The 22299-nt window shown below is 36.9% G+C and overlaps 1 protein-coding gene and 1 non-coding gene across 2 annotated transcripts; both read right to left on the bottom strand.

The window, feature by feature from the left end:
* Positions 1-8073: 8073 nt before the first annotated feature.
* On the bottom strand, positions 8074-8145 carry Trnag-ucc (transfer RNA glycine (anticodon UCC)). The gene has a single exon. It is a non-coding gene; the product is annotated as a tRNA-Gly (tRNA).
* A 7705-nt stretch (positions 8146-15850) lies between these two features.
* Positions 15851-17529, bottom strand: LOC127882356 (uncharacterized). The gene has a single exon (XM_052430946.1). It carries the CDS (start codon positions 17454-17456, stop codon positions 16188-16190), a length of 1269 nt encoding a protein of 422 aa, XP_052286906.1. The 5' UTR covers positions 17457-17529; the 3' UTR covers positions 15851-16187.
* Between the last annotated feature and the right edge of the window lie 4770 nt (positions 17530-22299).

The raw sequence follows: 22299 nt of genomic DNA, 5'->3' as shown, positions 1-22299 counted from the left end.
GTATTTGTGTAAACTGCATCAACATGCTTTTTGACTATGAGTTTCGAAAAAATAGAGGCCATTTAACAGAAAATATACATAAATATGAACATAATTAATTTGAAAAAATCCGCCAACGACCGAATTAGCGTGAAAATTCCCGGGTATGTTTTAGTATATTAACCGTAGCCGGAGTACATTATAAGTATACTTAAGTGTACCCGGGGTACATGTAAGTAGTACCCGAGCCTACAATGACCAATCGAGCCTGAGTACCTTTTACGTTTTCAATTAAATTAAAGCTACTACGAAGAAGTATCACCTAATTTTCTGAAGAATGACAGTATGTCGTAAAAATTTCGATGAAGAAAAATTATGGTAATGAAATCGAGCGCTGTGACACCGGTTAAAACAACACAGAAATAAAATGATGTGTATAATAAATAACAATTACGTGTCATCGCGTAACCATGGCGACAACAGTGTTTACCCTCCTAGTGTCGGGAAACGCAATCAAATTAAAGACGAAGAAGTGTCATGGCGTTATCCTTTCATGGCCCTTCACTGAAGTATTTTAAACAAATGAATAATAAAGGATCGGCCCTTCTTAAACACTTAAATATCACTTTTTGTGATGATTGAATAACAACATAAAAGCGTACCCAGTGGAAGAGAATTTTTTTCGATAAATTAAGTGAAATACATTTGTAGTTTCGCGGGAAAATTTAGTCGACTAGTGTAAGCTTGGCAAAAATGTGGTGGAAAATGTTGAATCCAGAGCGAAAAAAAACAACAGTCCAAAATGGCCAATTTCAAATAAGATACGTGTCATATGTTTCCCATTCTTGATGCGATTTGAATGGCTTTTGAACTCGATCTACCTACCAACACTGAACATTCTTTGTAACTTAACCCATTTATGCCTAGTGGACTCTCCCATCCTTCTAAATGGGATCGATTTATTTCCAAAATTAGGGATATCTGGTATATTTATTTCTATTTTTAGAATATTTCTTACAGAATTTCGTTTAAGCAAACAGTGTAGACCCTGATGAGACGCCGCATTATGCAGTGTCTCATCTGGGTCTACGCTGTTTGCCAAGGCCTTTTTTCAGGTAGCTAGGCATAATTGGGTTAATGGCAAACAACCTTTTTCCCATGACAGATTGTGCAGCATATTTTCACAAAAACGCTGTTACTAAAATGTCCGAACGGACAATGTCCGTTAGTTCGGTAGGGTACCCTTCCCTTGATCCTGAAGGAGATCCACAATTCCGGTGTGAAATCTCGCCACCTTCTCGTTTATCTTCAGTTCCTACATGAAGCAGCATTGGTAGCATAATTTGTAAGAAAAATTCTGGGTTAGGTGGACTATGCTTCTTTTGTAATTTTTTACATTTAAAAAAATATTCTGCCCTGTAATGAAATGTATTCAAAACGTTTCATAGTTTTTAAAATTTTATTTAAAATATTGCAATACACTAATATAAAATGTATCACATCGTATATTGCTTCCATGAAGTGTGTTTAAAATGTTTGCGTATTTCTTAAACACGTATCAGAATTGATTTATCCGGTTACAAATTCGCTTGACCAATGCAAATATCACAGAGTAGCTAATGAGTTAACACTTCTAATATTATCAAGTATAATTCAATAAAACATGTATGCATCGGTCAAACATAACATATACGAAGAACAACGGCGTTATTAACGTTATTTTTTTCTAGCTATGTGTCAATATTTTCACATGTTCTTTCTGAAAGCCTCTTAGCGAAGAAACTAATTGCTATTGTCCGGTGTTACCAATTGCAATCAATCCGCGCGGAAAAAAGTGCAAATGCCTTCCAAAACTTGAAATTATAACTGCTATGTAATCATAACAATGTCACGGGACATAAAAGAAATATTTTACTTAAAACGACGTTAAGCAGCATAAGGTTAACCAAGCAAACGCACTAATCCCTTAACGGGTATAAGCCTTTTTGCAAATAAATCTCCGAAAAATCATACCGTATTGTAGAAGTAGCGACTTGGGTGTAAAACACTAAAATAAGACACAATTAATCACACGTTAAGATCTTTAATGGCTATTGGAAGCAATTACGAGATTAATACAAATAATCGTCTTATATGTCATGGGCATTCTTTTGTCTTGCTGCAAATCGCAAAGAGTACAGGTCACATTGGCACAGATTAAGGCAAAATATGGGCCGTTTTTCTCAGTATATGTATTGTAAAACCATAGAAGTAGAACACTCTTTTAATATGTATTGTATATTACTTTTCAACGATGTGCCTGTGAAAATAATTTGATATAGTATGTCGATACTTTTCATGTAGTGAAAATAATTCTGCATATAGCGTTATGTTATTTAGAAAGTTAAGGGTTACTGGCGCTCGATTTGTTATTATCGGTTCAGTTACTACCTAAAAGTACCTCGGACACACATAAGTATACTAGAAAGTACCCAGAGTCCGGAAAATATACTTAAAAGTACCTCGGAGTATTGCCGTATGCCTTTATGCGTATTTACCGTACCTATGGTATATTGTTATGTTATGTACTTCAGACTTCTCGAGGTACTTTAAGTAGTACCTGAGCTGACAACTACCAATCGAGCGTTACTTTCCCCCTTGCCTGCTATATTTGGAGCCCATCGCGGCGCTGATGGCGGAGATCGTATGGGGATCAGAAGAGAGGGAAATTCGCCAGTTGAAAAATAAACACCCAATTTGAGCCGGTCTATGGGAAAACCGGGCTTAATGCAGTAACGTAAAGTATCGAAGTCTGAAATCTTTAACGGAGTAAAGGGCATTTTCCCTGCAACGTTCACGGACCTAGGTACCATCATTCAATAAATATATTTCTTAAAATTTGACCCCGCATTTGTAAAAATATTGCAAGATTTGTACATTCCCAGAAAGGAAATTCATTTCTGCGTTGAATAAGACCAAGTTCATGGAAATCGCTGCACAATTGATGAAGTTATGGCTGTTCAGAGCGATGCATCCTGTTTTGGGGTGATTTTGAGCTGAATACCTTGTCATATATATATATATATTTGATAGTGAAATTTGTTTTTCAGAGAAGCTGATTTTTCGTTATAATTTGAGTATTTTTCATTCAAAATGATGTTTGACGAATTAAAATCATAGCCACACGCTAACCACCTGAGATTTTAACTTACAAACGCTCGATTATTTTACCGATTTCAAAAAGTGATCTGTTAAATAACCCATTTTAAACATTTGTCTTCGTGAGGAGAGTACATTTGCTTGTTAAAAAATAATGCAAAGTTACGATCTTTTTGTAATCGATTGCAATTATTTTGAAAATCGTCATTTTACCAGACTGTGATCATTTCCCTTTATTTTATGTTTGTTGTCAATAAGGGTGTAAGTGAGAAAATACCAACTGGTGTTCAAAATGGCTGCCAACAGCTGATTTTCTTTTATTTCGTCAGAACTTTTTGAACGGTTCGTACATTTACCATACTTATTCGACACATTCCTTACGCGCAGGATGACTTACTGATATCCGTTAAACCTCGCTACAAATCCGGTAGATGCATTATAAATATTGACACAGCTCTTTGTATATGCATTTTTAGGTCATTTATAAGGTTAATATCCATTCCCTTAAAAAATGCGTTTATTTTTTGCCATTTAGACCAGTACTTGGTTCACAAGAAACTGACTGACGTGAACATTTTTGATTCTGGTAAGTTGCAGTTAGTACTGAAGAATATATACATGTATTTTATTCAGGACATAACGGTGCTCATGTGTTGGAAGTGTGGCCCATCCTTAATCCAAATAATAACAGCATATATTATACTGATGTACACTGATATCGACCTCATAATTATAAAGTTGCCCATACCCAATTGCCACAGACCTGTGCGTGTAACTTAAAGATTTCTGTAGTCTGTTTACCAGGCTATACTTGCAATGTATATAAACACATATTTATCATTTTATGTCTATATAATGTCTGTGGTATATAGTGAAACTTGTGGCATATAGTGAAACTGGAAAGTTAAAAGTACTCGTGTCTATTACAACTATGGTACCCCTCGTTGAGAAAACAATAGTTTTCTACTATTAAAATATCATAGAACATACTTTTAATCAATTTGGAAAACATATATGAAAGATTGTAATATCAACATTCCCTGTAGGGGTGGTCTCGCGGGCCTCGTCGCGCGGGCCGGGCTACCGAGTTCGCGGGGCCTGAAATCCGGTCGAACGGCGGCTGCAGCCGGGACTAGCTTGTGGTAAGGGTGGTATCGCGGGCCAAGTCGGTCTGTCTCGCTCGGGACCCATGGCACCGTTTTTCTCGGTCTGGAACCGCGGACGCCCTGACAAACACGGCGGGCCGAGCAAGCGTGCGCGGCCAGAGGGCCTCGTCTCATCGGTGGCTTCCGAAGGCCTGCTCTCGGTCGATAATCTGTGGATGGCTGCGATTTCAGTGTATCGGCAAGGGCGACAGTCCCGATGAGCGGGTATAACCCCGTTTGGGACGGCACTGATGGAGACGAAAGCATTCATATATATATATATATATATATATATATATATATATATATATATATATATATATATATATATATATATATATATATATATATATATATATATATATATATATATATATATATATATATATATATATTATAATGAGTTTTTTTCTGTCGCTACGTTCGAGAGCAGGGACATCGGGCGTTTGTACAGCGCAAGCCAGACCCGGGCCATCCCAGCGGGGGCGACCAGCATGAAGAACCACTTGGCAAAGGCAAGAAGCTCGGCCGACGAATCGAATCGCGGTGGTCCTGGCCGCATATACACGTGGTCAGCGGGAAGAAACCTCAGGCGTGACCTCGGTGGTGCGAACGGGACTAGAACTACATGTAGTCGGTCCCGAATCGTTCAGTCCGACACGGCTTCCGTGCCTTCGATACGGAGAGCGTTGGCGTGTCCTGTCAGCTAGGCGCGGTCTGTTCAACCGAAGCCGGGCGGCGACTAGTCCAACATACGAGGGAGCTCGCGCAGCGGTTGCGGAGAATCGGCCGGCTCTCGCATAGCGCAGCTTACCAATGGGTCGGTGAGTCAGTCGACCGACCGGCTGGCCGCGAATTCTTCGGCGGAACGAGCTCTTGCGGCTCACGTGCGAACACACAGTCGCATCACGGGCAAGTCGCAGGAGCGATAATATACATTTATTTTAAGTTTCATTCAATCCCATGCAAGTTACAGAGAAAGACGAGCGGATGGACGACGCCAAACCAATATCTCTCCGTCTTTGGCAGGGAACACGATTTTTAATAAATATGTAGAAAATATGTAAAAAACAGAAACAAATAATTATAGGTTAAATCTAAAACTAAAATAGTACACAGAACACAGTAAGTTATAAAATGCATTATGAAAAATCTAGACGATAGTGCTGTAATGTTTTCCTACTTAAGTAGATCATCTACTTTACCTTTCAAAATTAGGACAAACTAATTATGTCTAAAGGGACGCAACTTCTACCATAACATAAAATATCCATTATACGCAGTAAATTTCCTTCGGCGTCCATGAAATTTACGCTGTCAGTAGCAATTTGGAACGACTGTCAATTGACATCGTTGTATCATGCATGATTGTATGAGGCTTAGGGCTTGGATGCAACTCACATCTTGTCAGCGCGTTAAACCCAGGGTCGGATTAAGCACTAGGCTAACAAGGCTGCAGCCTTGGGTCCCCGATTTTTAAGGGGCCCCCAACGGCAAGTCCAGTTTCCCAATGTATGATCTTTCTTTATTACGCCATTTAACGACTGTATCGGGATTGCAGTAGAAAATGTCTGTGTGATTTTACCAGTTCCCCGATGTATATCCAATTGTAACCGCTTAGTTCGCTTTGATTTACTATGCTTTTTCTTTTTTTTTCTGTGTTGTATATCCATTCAAAATCATTAGTTTCTCTGTTTATTATACGACTTGTCCGGATGGTCATGACAACATATGCTATCTAGAAGCGCATCAATACAGAATCACCGTCCACATGAGTGAACTGCTGAAGTAAGATGGAGGTTAACTACAGACAACTTTTCCAAACGTTGCAATCGCTGCACGAATATACTTTACAATTCCATTTAATAACTGTCAAGCTGCGAGGTCATTTTTAACATTATCAAGCCGAATGTAAAAAGACATTCGTCATCAGGCACGATGTAAGTGTCATCAAGCATGAAAATGTGTCTTCATATAAATATAAACTACAATGAAGAATCGTGATACAGTCTTAAAGAAGGATGTAATTTTTAACTAAATACCGTTCCATAATAGTCCACGTACTGCATTCCTGTTGATTAAGTATGTCTTTAATAATGCTTAATAATATATGTAATACCTTTAAATTGTTTATTTGAGGTAATGTAATTACATTACTTCAAATAAACAATTTAAATGTATTAAACATATTAAGCATCAATACAATGTACTTTTGACATGTCAAACGTACTTTCATCAAATTATATCGCATTTTACAAAGAGAGACTACCATTGAACAACCATTTAACTGCAACGCTTGAGTATTACATGTTATAGGAGTTGCGTCCCCTGATTAAAACTAATGGCGATTCATCATCCCGAATATCTAACTAGAGGCCGTCCACAAAGAATGTCACGCTTTTTTGACTAAGTTTACCCACCCTCCCCCTGTCACAAACTGTCCGACAATCTTGGACCGGCCCCCTAAAGTACGTCACACACTCACACTTTCGAGCATATTTTTTTAAATTAATACTTATTTAAAATTTTAATCTAAAACATAATTCACTATTAGACCGTATTAAAATTTCACTAAAAAGAACTTTCACATTATTAAAATGACTGTAATACTAGAATAGTTAATTGTCAACAGTTGTCACAGTTTTTCATTGAATAACATGTTTAATTAAAAAATTATCAAGCACACTTTTATATTAATTTAGAAAGTAATTGAAATGTCGAGGATTTTCGCAAAATTTTGTCAGGCGTTTGTCTTACATAACGGTGAATAAATACCCGACGCATAATACGAAGCTAACCAGTATAATAATACGTCATAAGCAGATGAACACGTATGATTTTCGTATGAATGACTGAACTATTTATTGTATTGAATGTAGAAATAGTATGATTATTACCAAGTTTTGGTAAATGCGCTATCGTAAATAGTTTAAAGCAACATTAAACATATGAATTGACTATTGTCAATAAAAGTTCTTTTTCTACCGTTGAATTCCAGCGTAATGATTCTGCTACAATGATCGAATATTTGAAAATCATTTAATGTTTAAGCTTTACGTATCTAATTCATAAACACAATTAACTGGTATAAAAGAATTAGTTTTAGCTAAAAAGGACACATTTTTTGATTCTTCGAGGCAATAAGTCGGGCTGGTGCAAACTTATTGTGCTAGCACGGATTCAAACTTCTTATCAGAGTTTTCTATTATTATGTTTAATAATATTTTGCTTGAAGTTTATTGAAGCAATGTTTAATTATAGTTTAAATAAGATCGGGTGTAACTTGACACAATGCTACACAAATCCGCTCAAAATAACTTACGTACCGTTACACCGTGCACATATTAGTTGTATTATGGATCAATTACGGTTATAACAAGTTTTGTTATATACCTTTTTATATTTAGGCTATGCAATGTATTGTGTCTTACAGGGACGCGTTCAGCCAAGCTAGAATTGCAAGAGGAGGGCAGGTTCAGTATGAAATGAGTAAAACACGGACCTAAATAGGGCGAGCCTTAATTAAAAAAAATACACAATTATGTCGGTAACAGCTCTTGTTTTGTTTGTTCACACCGCTGCAAAATGACGTTTTGAATTTCCTCGGTATGCATGTACATCCCAATGACTCAAGAGCGTCTACTTTTATTTTTACTGGGCATTCACCCCTCTCGCATGAATGAATAATTTACGACTAGTTCTTGATCTTGTGCACTTCACAGTCGAACTATTAGATAAAGATCTATATTATATCGTGTTTAGTTATTGTTGTTTTTTAATCAAGCGCGCCCACCCAGGAAAAATAAAAGAATGCGTTAGCCGGGAATCGAACCCGGATCGACTGCTTGGAAGGCAACCATGCTAACCTTTACACCACCAACGCCCTTATCGCATACTATAACTAGTACAAGTTTATATATATTATGGGAACACGTAACATAAAGCGCACTGAACGTTTTCACTTCCTATAGCAGGGAGGCATGCGTATACGTGAGCTTACCGGGTTTCAGAGAGATTAATTGGAACTTCCATCCAAGATGGCGTCGTTTTCGTGTTTTTTTTTCGAAAGGAGTAGCGAATATTTTCATCCTGTAAGCCACTTCATATTTATATATCTTTTAAAGGGATCTTTTCACGGTTTGGTATATTGACAACATTGAAAAAAGTTGTTTCAGATTCGCAAATTTTCGTTTTAGTAATGATATTTGTGAGGAAACAGTATTACTGAACATTTACCATAGTCCATTATAGCCATTATATGTATCTTTTGACGATTTGAAAACCTAAAAATTATAAAGTGCTGCAACGCGAAACGATTGAATAATTTGGAGAGTTCTGTAGTGCGTTCAGTTACAGCGAACGTTCGCTATAGTTCGCGAACGGTCGCGAACGTTCGCTACTGAACGCTCGGTTCGCCGCGAACGTTCTCGAACCGAAGCGAACCCTCTTGGGAGGTAGTTCGCTATAGTTCGCTAGCGAAATAAAGATGGCGGACAAATAAATATGTTGTATTTGTTCAGTGTAACTTCGATATTGTTTCCTTTTTTTGTAGTACAAAAATGAATTGAACAATAAACAAAGTGTATATGAGGTTTTGGGGATTCCGATAATGACGTCGCGTTTGCGCATCCTCAAATTTTGGCCGTCAACACTGCGGCCATTCTGCTTTTGTTTGCGTTTGATGATCCGCATCGTGATAAGATTTCAATCATATTCGCGACCCTTTTTAAGAACAACAAAATACTCAGAAATTGAAATTCTTTCAGATTAAATAGAATCCAATGAATGAACACAAATAAGGACGAAAACAAACAACAAATTGATTGATTTTATGTAATCAACATAAAGAAACTATTTGAACCTATATGTCCGTAAAAACTTACCTTGTTGCAGATTAACTAAATCCTCTTGATACATGTAAATGTTTTTATTTAATTGTTCACACCAATTTGGACACTCTTTATTTCAGCATGTTTAACCACCCATTGTTTAATTGCCCCTTTATCACAAACCGATTATCTCGATATGATCGGATACTGTCCAGACAATTACTAAGAAAACAGGGTGTCATAAACCCAGGGACCTATATTTGTATGACTCAGTATGGGGTCATTAACCACATGTGTCTGGTCATTAAACACAATTTATGATACCTCCGTGTCATCTCTTGGCATATTAAGCCAAACACTTAACAGTTGCTTAAATAAAACATTTGAACATATTTAAAAAAAATAGGCGTACATTTGTCCGAAATGGATTAACAGGAACTATTAAGTATGTATATTAACCAGTTTAAACATAACACTTAAGTGTTTTATAATTAAATACATTTAAAATATTGTAGAAATTTACTGCTACACAATTATCGTATTTAACGGGCACCTGCAAATGTAAACTCCGATGTAATAACGTGTAAAGATCGTGCGTTTTTACAGTGTTCGAAACATCATCGTGAAAACAAGCAATCGCGTTTGATCATAATACGGATATAAAATACTTGGGTAAAATAAATGTATAGATTATGGTATAATAAAATGCCAGATTTGTATCCCTCATTATCACTACAAAAGAGTTTTCAATATAGATGTGCATTCAAAGACAGTTCAATTCGCAAAATATGCAGGTGTTTTTTTCCATTTGAATGCTAAAATTTATTAATATTTTCATTAAATGTAAACGAAACGAAAATTCATTCAATGTAAAAGAAAATTACAACTACATTTGAAGATTGTAATGTATTGCGCTATTTTAGGGCTTTGTTTTATAACTGATTCAATGCACCTCTTACACTAAATTTCGATCGCTAATGAAAAATAACACTATCGCATCCACACCACTTATAATTATAATCAAATTATTATAGGTTTTATTATTTTTGAAATATCTGTTAAGTACTTTCTGTGTTATTAGCGATTTCCGCCATCAACATCGCAATCAATTTTCTGGGAGCCGCCATCTTGAAACGTTCGCGCCGAACTTATCGTTCAATAAGACCGAATCGCAAACAAACCATCATTGGCGAACGTTCGCTGTAACTGAACGCACTACTGTTGTCGCTTAAATTTACGAAACTACGAAGATTGCTTATATTAGGTATAAAATACTTAAACTGTGTATACCCGACGGAATAGCCGAGAGGGTTAATGCGTTTTTACTTCAGACTAACTCCAGGACTCTGGGGGTCACTGGTTCGAGCCGGCTACTTTTTTTTCCTTTTTAAAATTTTATTCTTTATTTTTTACTGGAGCTTTTAAGATCCAATGTTTACATTTATCAATATAAAGCATTTAATGACAAACTTCAAAGTATGCAAAAATCTGTGAAAAGGCCCCTTTAAATGATTACGTCCTTTCGGCTCTGGAGAGTTTGCGTTTCCTTTTTTTTGTTTCAGGATAAAAAATTATTGAAGGAAAACCGTCATCAAATCTGTTGTCTACTTACATGATTTTCAATGAATTGGATGTACAAATATGAGTTTATCTTAGAATACACAGTGTTGACGAAAGTGTACAGTAACATTTAATTTAAATCACGATTATTTCATTTTCCCGACGCCATTTCAAAATTTGCCTGAAGTTTGTCTAAAATCGCAGTGAGCCAACATCAGACTACTTATAATTAACTATTTCCCAAGAACATTCTTGATTTTATGCCCCCCCCCCCTTCGAAGAACATATGGTATATTGTTTTGCACATGTCGGTTGTGCAGTCCGTCGGTCGATCCGTCCACCAAATGGTTTCCGGATGATAACTCAAGAACAGATGACCCCTATTGATTTTTAGGTCACTAGGTCAAAGGTCAAGGTCACAGTGACTCGAAACAGCGAAATGTTTTCTTGATGATAACTCAAGAAAGCTTAGGCATAGGATCATGAAACTTCATAGGTACATTGATCATGACTGGCAGATGACTCATACTTTTTCTCAGGTCATTTGGTCAAAGGTAAAGGTCACAGTGACTCGAAACAGTAAAATGGTTTACGGATGATAATTGATAACTCAAGAATGCTTAGGCCATGGATCATGAAACTTCATAGGTACAAAGATCATGAGTGGAAGATGAACCCTAATGATTTTCAGGTCACTAGGTCAAAGGTCAAGGCCACACTGACTCTAAACAGTAAAATGGTTTCCGGATGATAACTCCAGAATGCGTAGGCCTAGGAACCTATGTAACTTCATAGGTATATTGATCATGACTTGCATATGACCCCTATTGATTTACAGGTCACTAGATCAAGGTCATAGTGACTAAAAACATGAAACTTCATAGGTACATTCATAATGACTGGCAGATGACCCCTTTTGATTTTTAGGTCAGTAGGTCAAAGGTCACAGTGACTCGAAACAGTAAAATGATTTCCGGATGATAACTCAAGAATGCTTATGCCTAGTGTTACAATTTTCATGGGGGGAAGAGTTCATAAGTTCACAACACAGTATATATACTATACATTTTATTTACACACTACGAGAATAAATATATACACCAATAATGGTTATTTGATAACTGTCTTCACAATCTAGGTAAAATCCATTCTCTCTCAAACTGCCACCAACTCTCCTTATTCTACATGTATCTTTACATCTCTACGTCCAATTCTACTCTCTCCTAGCTTCTCCATGCACCTGGCTTTTATACAAATATGTCAACCCACCATATTTGGATGTGTGGAAAAACACTGATAGGACCTAACATTTAATTGATATTTATTATTGCAACTGTTGAAATATTTGACAAGCAGACTTTGCCGAGCAACAAACCAGACTAGTCTTTATTATGAAATGATGACCACATGGTATCCTGTTCTGATTACAAATGTCCACCATGCCTCAAACAAAGCAGTCTAAATTGAGTTCATATACATGTACTAAAAATTACAACACTAGGATCATGAAACTTGATAGGTATATTGATCATGACTGGCAGGTGACCCCTATTGATTTTCAGGTTACTAGGTCAAGGTCACAGTGACTCGAAACTTTAAAATGGTTTCCGGATGATAATTCAAAAATGCTTAGGCCTGGGATCATGAAACTTCATAGGCACATTCATCATGACTGGAAGATGACCCATATTGACTAGGTCACTAGGTCAAAGGTCAAGGTCACAGTGACTCTAAAGAGTAAAATGGTTTCCGGATGATTACTCAAGAATGCTAAGGCCCAGGATCATGAAACTTCATAGGTACATTGATCAAGACTGGCAGATAATCCCTATTGATTTTCAGGTCACTAGGTCAAAGGTCAATGTCACAGTGACCTGAAGCCATAAAATGGTTTCCGGATATATATATATATATATATATATATATATATATATATATATATATATATATATATATATATATATATATATAAACTATTGATACTTATATGAGAGTGATTACATGAATACTCACTACATCTACTGGGATAACTTCCGGGAAAAAGTTATGGACGACGTTTTTAAATAAATACATCATATACATCATTGACAACGAGGGTGGACATACCGTCGGTATCGACCGGCTAACGTATTCACTCAATGGCTGCCATTACAACTGACAGCCCATTTGGGGGGGGGGGACATGCGTAATTTTAAAAACAGCCCTTGTCTTTATTGTCAGAGAAGTCACAAATAAACGAATTATATGTATGTGTATTTCAGATTCAACCGTACCCTAGTTCCGGATAGGTCCGATCTGCCCTGGATGACCACATAAACTGGGATAACTTCCGGGAAAAAGTTATGGACGACGTTATTAAATAAATACATCATTGACAACGAGGGTGGACATACCGTCGGTATGGATCGATAACGACGTATCTTCAGCTTGTTATAAGATGAAGTTGGTTCATTTTCGACCGAGACCGACGATATAATGAAGCTGAGGACATAGACATCTAGATTATACCTCTCTGTTGAGGATGAACGATAATCATAATCTTCTTTGTTGTCATATTCGTTACTTGATATCGGACGACGCTCATTTGACAAATGAGCGTCGTCCGATTTCAAGAAGCGAAGTTGACAGCTTAAACGGCTCGGATTAGATAAGGGACAGAGTGTCTCGTATAAATAAGTAACAAATCACTTTCTTCGTTAAGCTTGCGGCAAGTTGAAATTACATTATGTCCTTTACACTAAACCCTTTCTTTGGTATCCATTAGAATCGTCTTATCGGTACGATTCTAAAGAGTAACCATAACATATGATTTTGTTCAGAAATAAGACACTAAACTAGGAAAATATCCCCTTTTCTGGACTACTGCATATCCATTACAGTTAAGCAGCATTGTCATTTCGTCAAACATTAATGGATCGAAACGAATCTCGAACTTGATTTGTAAATCATGCTGGTAGACCAAAAATCATATATCAATATCTCGAAGCGTTTAGAAAAAAAACTAATACCGTACGGAAAGACTGACGGACAGTCTGATTACTTTATGCCACCCTACCTGGTGCATACAAATACAAAAAGAATCAACAAATCATCATTATAGTTCTAGTATGTTTTATATATCGCAGTTATCTAATGTAAAATTGGAACATCGTTTGTATCATACAACTAGCCATATTTGGACGAATTTTTTTCGCTTGCACTACAGTCTATTAACATTTTACCAAACAATAACGGGAGTTCACGAGTTTGTTGCAGATGTCTATAGAAATCGTCGTTGTTTAAGGAGAAATTGCACAAAATGCGCAATTTTTCCTTTAAACACAACGATTTCTACCCTACCAAAATCAAATTCTTCGTATTCCATTACAAGTGTATTTGTCGTCTGCAACCTCTTTCAATTTGGGACAGTCCAACATGTGTCGTTTGGTAAACGACTAAGAATATATACTTCTTCCTAACTCCATATTCAGACAAATGTTCCCCGTGTAGGTAAACAATTTCGTTTGAAGAATATGTCAATGAATAATACATTTTGTCTCGTGTTAAAACACGAGCCATTCAAAAGAAGTATCGTTTAGCCCTTTACCGAACGACATATTTAAGACTGTCCCAAATTGACGACAAATAAAATTGTAATAGAACATAAAAATATGTGGTAGGGTATAAATCACTGTAATAAAAGGATAAATTGCTCATCCTTAGCAATTTCACCTTTTGTCACAATGATTTCTAGAGTCGTCTGCAACAAAGTCGTAAAATCCCGTTATTGTTGTTAGGTAATGGGTTAATGTATTATATACAGTTACAACTGAAATACCACGCAAACCTATTATGACTATTATGGCCATGGAAAATAATATGGATTGCCAATTAAAATGTGATTCTTTAATGTTTTCATAAAACTGTGGTTCATTTTCCGCTAGCAGGATTCTGAAATCCGAGTTTTCTCTGCTGATAATTTCACTTTATGATGTACGGCATTGTTTGAGCGCTGTCCGATACCAAAATTCTATTTTTTCAGTCGAGAAGACACGGATTAGGAATTGTTGAATACGAGGTACTATCATAAAAGTGGCATGTGTGCACGATTGTTCCACCACCCTCGTCAGCATTCCATGTGCGATAGAGTTTGTGATAAGTGTTTGGACTTGCGGAATACTGTGAACCTGTAGCTGGATATATGCTTCAACTCATGGGCCACCTCTTTTTATGCACAAATGTGTTTACGGGTTTTAATTTGAGATTGTCTTATCTGTTTTGTGAATTACGATCATCCATTGTTCATGTTTATAGAGAGGCAGCGAAGAATGAACGGAGAGGCAGCATTTTGACAGAAAGGCCACCGAAATGCATCTTCACCGTGGTTATTGCTCCTGTCGGATTCATTTTAGGTTATTCAGGAGATGAAATTTTAATTTCATGGTCGACTTCAAGAAGTTTGCTTAAATACTCAACCAGATGGTCAAGACAGTACAACACTTCGGTACATGTTGATGATCTAGTTCTGTTTTCTACTAATTCCTGAAACCAAAAGTTATAAATGCCCTTTTCTTTTGAGATATGAGCATAATATATCATGCACAATGCCATCTTCACTAGAAAGGAAAGTTGGGTTGGTTGCCAACTTTTGTCATCTGTGTACGCAGTTTTCATAGCGAAAAATAGCATCTTTATCATATACGTTTTAAGAAGCGGTTTCGAATCTCTATAACGTATTTCATGTCGTTCGGTTTGGGTGTCTTCAAGGTTTAATTTTTCTCCTTCTAATGACGTAACATGCGCTTGTTCAGCTTCAACAGTGTGTGGGCTTTTCAACTCAAGCTCTGTTCCTCTTATATTTGACGATACATTTTCTCTTTCTAATGACGTATCATGCGCTTGCTCAGCTTCAACATGGTCTTGCACTGGCTCAGCTTCAATATAATGAGGGCTATATAACTCATGCTCTGTTTCTCTAATGTTGAAAGACAATTGACTACAAGGCGTCTTAAAGTCGTAACGAAGAACAAGTGTCTCTTGATATTCTGATTGGTGTTCATTTTCAAAGTTTGGTAGATTATTCACTTCCCTTTCTATATCATTTTCTATATCTGGTCGAGTTTGATCGCGATTGAAACAACTGTTGGCTCGACTTTTTGAGGAACTTTTTGCAGCAATGGGTGTTAAATATACTTGATCGGCCATTAATTTACGATCGTAAATAATTTCACACCTTCGATCATCCTTATCTTCTATTGGATCCTGATAACTTGTTTCTATTTCTGATCGAGTTTAATCGCGATCGAAACAACTGTTTGCTCGACGTTTTGAGGTGCTGGTTTCAGGAATGGATGTTGAATATAGTTGATTGGCCATCAATTTACGATCGTAGATAATTTCAGATCTCTGGTCATCGCTTTGTTTCATTGGATCCCGGTACATTGCTCTTATAATGTCTTCCTGATCGTCATGTCTCGTTTCTGATTCGTCATTAGTGTATGTTTCATCTTGTCGTCCAGTTTGTTTTGTATTGCGATCTTCATCTTTCCCAATCATATTAATTTTCAGAAGAGGATTGTGAATCCTGTGAGCTGTCGTATTCTGCACTCGAGTCATCTGTGTCTGTACTGCATTCATATTCTCTTGATACATTCGTCACTTCTTCTACAGTACAGAAGTCGAGTCGTGTACTAGGCGGCTCTTGCAGTTTTAAACGTTTTGAATCACTTTTCATTTCTACTTCTAAAGTACCCTGCAAGTATATCTCTTTCAATATCTTCAAAATTCGACACACCTTTTTCTCAACACTATCCTTTTCATATAAGGTAAATATTGCCTTTTCTATTGAAGAGTGAGAAATCCTCCAGGTTGGACTGTAGCGGTATCTCCATTGCGAATCACCGATGCGCTCCGTATGATCAAAATAGAATGGAACAACCATGGCTTCTGTGGCAAAACAAATAGTTTCAACTATAGAAAGGAATGGATTGCTGGCTTTCAATGGTTCTAATATTTCTAAAACTGGAGGTTGATAATACATTTCAGGATATGCAATACTGGGCGCGATGTCAATGTCAAGATTGACCACGTCCGACGTCGTTTGACACTTGTAAGATAAATACATAGTTGCGCATGGCCCATGGCGAAAGGGACGCCACTTACTCTCATCTTCTCCTTTATCGACTAGAATAAAGTTTTCTGGTATATCAATCGACCGTATGGCAGACAAAATTAAGTCTACAAAATAATCTTGAAATGAACTTACGTCCAAAATGACGTCATTTCTTTCTAAGCACGGGTCGTCGTCAGGTGACGCTATAAACTCTTTAAACGATTCTAGGAGAGAATTATCCTTAACGACCAGGTAAACAAACCCGCGCTTACGTTCTGAGCGTCTTGCTTGGAGGGCATCTTTTCTTGAAAGTATTTCAATGCGGGCTACAAAATCAAATTCGTCTGCAGTTCCTACTTTTAGACCGTCATAGTAACTACCACTGTAGATGCATTTTGATTTGAACCGTGGGTCAATCTCACCAGCAGCTTGTAAAATTCCATTCACAAGCGTCTCCGTAGCAGTGACGATCTCGTTCGTTTTATCATCGTCCTCATCTACTTTGTGTTTTATATCAATGTCCTCCAAGACACGATTAAGTTTATTGTCATCCAAACGTAACAAGTCTTCCGAAAATCGTGTGAATTCTGCATTAATGGAGTTGACGTTAGCACTTAAATGTACGCCATAGTTTTCCGTCTCTTGTAATTCCACACTTTCAGAACACGAATCGTCTGGTAAAGCGAAATGTTTTAACAATTCAAATTTATCCATACCAATTATCAGACCCAGAATGTTTGTAATAGCGTCGATTTATGCTGTTTATCTTTTAAAATTCAGCGTTAAACATCACGAGGTCGATAAGAATAAGATAATGTGCATTCGTCTAGATATGGTTATGCTATATTTAGCGATTATTGATTGTTTTCAGAATGAGACTTACTACGGAATCCGGTTATGGTCATCTGCATTCTGGCATCTCGTCTCCATAGAGCGAGAAACAAGAATCGGGCGAGAATTGAGCGACACACGAAGCGAGACGCGGGAATCATGCGATAAACAAAGCGAGGCACGATATCTATCCGCGAAATATCGCGCTCCAAATCACGAGATTTCGCAGAAGAATATCGTACCGTGTTACGTGTTTCGCCCGATTTTCGCGCATCACTTTGTGCCTCGCTTCAAACATCGTGCATCGCTTCGTGCATCCCGCTCTTTTCGCCCCTTGCGTTTCAAAGGTCAAGGCACGAGAATAGAGCGACACACAAAGCGAGACGCTAGCCTCGCGAGAAGCCTCGATTCTGGCAGTCGCAGTTGAAAGGCCTCGAGCAATTATCGACCGATTATCGCAGTCGCAGTTAGACGGTGTGCCGTGGCTGCCATCGATGCAAACACATTATATATTTCGTGAAAAGTGTTTTACTACATTCCCGATAAAAGAATAGATTTATTGGAAGAGTTGTAAGAAAGTGACATAAAACTCTTTAAAAACGAATAACTCTTTTCTACCAACAATAATCTAAAAGTCGCTTACAACACACGCGTACACATTTGCAATAACAGGTCAAGCTTTGATGTCGACGACCAGATTGATGCGGTGCTACGAGACTTTAGCAAAGTTTTTGAAAATGTATCCACATGCGAATTTACATTAACCTGGACAACTATAGTTTCCGTAATTACCGAACAGTGTAACGAGTTTCATTTGCAACAGAAACGTGTTTGTTTGTGGCTTAACGCCGTTTTCAACATTGTTCAGGGACAAATGCCTTGCCCAAGGACACTACACCATGACCGGCGTGCAAAAGAAGTCCACATCGAGTGTCCCACATGACTACCCTGTGTTTATTTCTCTTCAGACTGTATATAGCAGTCACATCGGGTGTCCCACATGGCTCTGCGCTGGGTTTCATTCTCTTTCTACTTTATAAATCAGTCACATCGGGTGTCCCACATGGCTCTGTCCTGGTATTCATTCTCTTCCTACTGTATATAGGAGTCACATCGGGTGTCCCGCATGGCTCTGTCCTGGGTTTCATTCTCTTTTTACTGTGTATATCAGTCACATCGGATGTCCCACATGGCTCTGTCCTGGGTTTCATTCTCTTTCTACTGTATATAGCAGTCACATCGAGTGTCCCACATGGCTCTGTCCTGGATTTCATTCTCTTCCTACTGTATATAGCAGAAACATCGGGTGTCCCACATGGCTCTGTGCTGGATTTCATTCTCTTCCTACTGTATATAGCAGTCACATCGGGTGTCCCACATGGCTCTGTGCTGGGTTTTATTCTCTCCCTACTGTATATCAGCGAAATACGAGGATGAGCAGCCTCCGTCACACGCAGACGATAGTCTACTGCATCGAAAGGTTCGAACAATCGAAGTCACACACATCCTGCAAGAGGAAATGATAAAATTGGAACAGTGGGATAATTACTGTCAGATGCAATTCAACCAATCCAAATGCGAGACTATCCACACAACCAGAAAATATATGACATCCAAGAGGATCTACGATTTCATGGTCATCAGCTCACAAACGTCACAAGTTGGAAATATCTAGGAATAATTGCAACCATAATATTCAACAGTCAAATCAATAAATTTGATTGCTTTAAACAGATCGCTTGATCAGAAACGTAGTTCCTTCATATCATAATGAAGGACAATCCTTTTTCTTTCATTCTAAATATCGCATTTTCTCTGAATTTGAAACAATTATAAATGATTTATGTATACAAAAAGTACATTAATCCCTTTAGTATAGCTACACTGTATGATAGGTCGTCGTAGTGGAATAGCCATGTCGATGATGTGTCCACAAAGACCAACAAATATCTTCTTTTTTTTAGAAGAAACTGTGCTGGCGTAAGTTCGCAACGCCGTGGACACAAGGAAAGTAACAACACAAGACAATATCCAGTCTGTTGTGACTTACTGAAAATATAAATTTCATGTCACAAGCAACATGTTACATACAAGCTTACATAATTATTATATTGTCAAGAACACTTACATGGAATGAAATAATTAACTATAAAATGACACCTTAAAAGAAACTGAAAAGCCATTTAATTAAAGATACCGTCGGAACCGAATGATGCTCTCAGAAAGGGTTTTTGTTACAAAATTGGCATAACTTTGCTACAAACCATCATACCAGGACCAGCTGATATTATGCACATCTCCTCTTGGTAGTCAAACTTCATTTAATACTAGTTTTAGTTGCTGACAATAATTACTCTATATGTACAGTTTATGGAAACTATCAAAGAGCTATAACCATATGAAAAATCACCAGACCAAGACACACTGATAATATGAGCATCTCCTCGTGGTAGTGAAGTTACCCATAAAGTTTCATTGAATATATATATACATATAGCTATAGCCACAATTTCAATGCTAGATGTGGTATAATTACATAGATTTTTGTAGAAACAAAATGCTCGTTTTTATTTATTTGTGACCACAATTACAGGGGGCCTGCGTGTACGGGAGCTTACAGCGTTTAAGTGAGAAAGTTGTTGCAAAACTTCAAAGATGGCGTCGTTTTAATGTTTTTCGTGAAGGAGTAGGGGATATTTTCACCCGGTAAGCCAGTTTATATTTATATTTCTTTTGAATGAATACGCCCTTTCGGCTCTACGGTGTTTGTGCTCCCCTCGGTTTTTTGTTTCAAAACCGTAGACGTCGGAATAAAAAAGTTATTGAAGCAAAACCGTCGACAAATTTGTTGTTTAATTTCTTGACCTTTGAGATGTTGGATGTTCGAATATCATTTTCTCTCACAATAAACAGTATTTGTTCATGTTTACAGTAAAATATAACATAAATCACGATTATTTTATTATCTCGACGCGTTTTTATGCCTATTAATTCTTTTAATGCCGAATTATAACGGTTTAACCCCCTTTTTGGAACTAAACTTCCTTTTAAGCACATTTTGGGAACTGACTTCCAAATGATAAACAGCTCTTTCCTATGTTAAAAGGTTTTATGCGAAATAACTTTCGTGAATGAATTCCGCATTGGTGCGAGTGTTTTGGAAATCATTTTCACTTGAGGAAATCAAGAGTTATCTTTTTTTTAATTAATTGTTATATTATTAATTTTTATTATTATATGTTTTATCGCGTACTTAACGCTAACATTTAGTGTGTGTAAAATATAAGACATTCGACGGTATTATTAACACAGTGTAATTCTTACCTGTTTATTTAACACATATGGACATACTTATGTTTGAATATGCATCAAGCGGAATACTATGCCTAATAAACGGAATACAATGCTTACTATTTCCAGATATCAAGACGCCAGTTATATATGTCGAGGATGCCATGATTAAAAAGACGGCGTAACGAAGTGTGTACCGCTCTAGAAAGCGAAAGTTAAATGAAAACCCACCAATCAAACAAAAAAGATTACGTCGAAGTACCACGCCAAACAATCACATGTACGTGCAATATAAGTGTAATGAAAAACAGAAAAGAGTAAAGCCGTTTCGATACTAGTATAAGGTTGCTGTAACCAAATATACTGCCATTGTTGCAATTCGGAATACATGAAGCAATTTCGAATACCCGACACCTGCTTAAAAGATGCATATCGGTGGATGTTTTTTTAATGGAAACTTAAATATTAATTGTTTATTCAATACAATGACACTTGACACGTTTTACCATAACGATACTGATACATGTATGTGACTTTGATGTGACACATTTTGGACGACCTTCTTTTAAACCAGTTCTGAGTTGGTCACTATATTATAATCGCAAAAAGTGAATTTGTACTGGATAGAAATATTGTGCAAATGCAATACACGATATGATTTCAGTAGAAGTGATCAATATATACATGTATTTTTTTTCTTTTATACATATGTGAATACATATTATTTAAGACTGTTGTATTGAGGGAATAAAGTATTGGTTCACATAGAAAGATTATTTCGTGTGTTCATAACATTGCCTTCTGATCGTAAGTTAATATGCCAAATGCATAACGAATTCATTCCGACCCAAATCTTTTTTTATCATGTATGTAAGTGCTGAATACAATTGAAAATGTATGCAGAGACATCGTTGGAAGAAATGACGTAACACAGATAATGGTCTATTTTCAGTGAGAAACTAGCATGACATATACGGAACAAAACGTGTAATTAAGTAGCACTCATAGCAATTATATGTCAGACTTGTCTATGTAGAAATAATAATATAAAACAAACAAAAAACACATTATACATCAGCTGTACATTTTTTGTTTGGTTCGTTTGTTTTATTTGCTGTTTTAGTCCGGCTCTGTTGAAGGACTCTATCTTGCATATTCTACATTTAAACTCATGTGATCCATGAATGGGGAATGGTATCCCAGTCCTCCGCTAATATTAAATTCCTAATTACATAATTTTATACTGCAACGAAAGATGCACTTATTATCGCCCTTTAACCTTCTTCATCTGAAAAGACAGTAAAAGAATGGTTAAAGAAAATTTCATATCATAATAAGGTCGACACGACATAAAATACATTTAATTAATTAAAATATTACTGAAAGGGCTGATAAACATTCTATTATATCGTACATCAGCCACCCCACAACCCAT

Source organism: Dreissena polymorpha, chromosome 5 (genome assembly GCF_020536995.1).
Source record: "Dreissena polymorpha isolate Duluth1 chromosome 5, UMN_Dpol_1.0, whole genome shotgun sequence".
Lineage (NCBI taxonomy): Eukaryota > Metazoa > Mollusca > Bivalvia > Myida > Dreissenidae > Dreissena > Dreissena polymorpha.
This window is presented reverse-complemented; position numbering and strand designations above follow the sequence as displayed.

Coding starts and splice junctions, on each gene's coding strand:
- LOC127882356 (XM_052430946.1), bottom strand. CDS start 17,456: ATGGATAAATTTGAATTGTTAAAACATTTCGCTTTACCAGACGATTCG.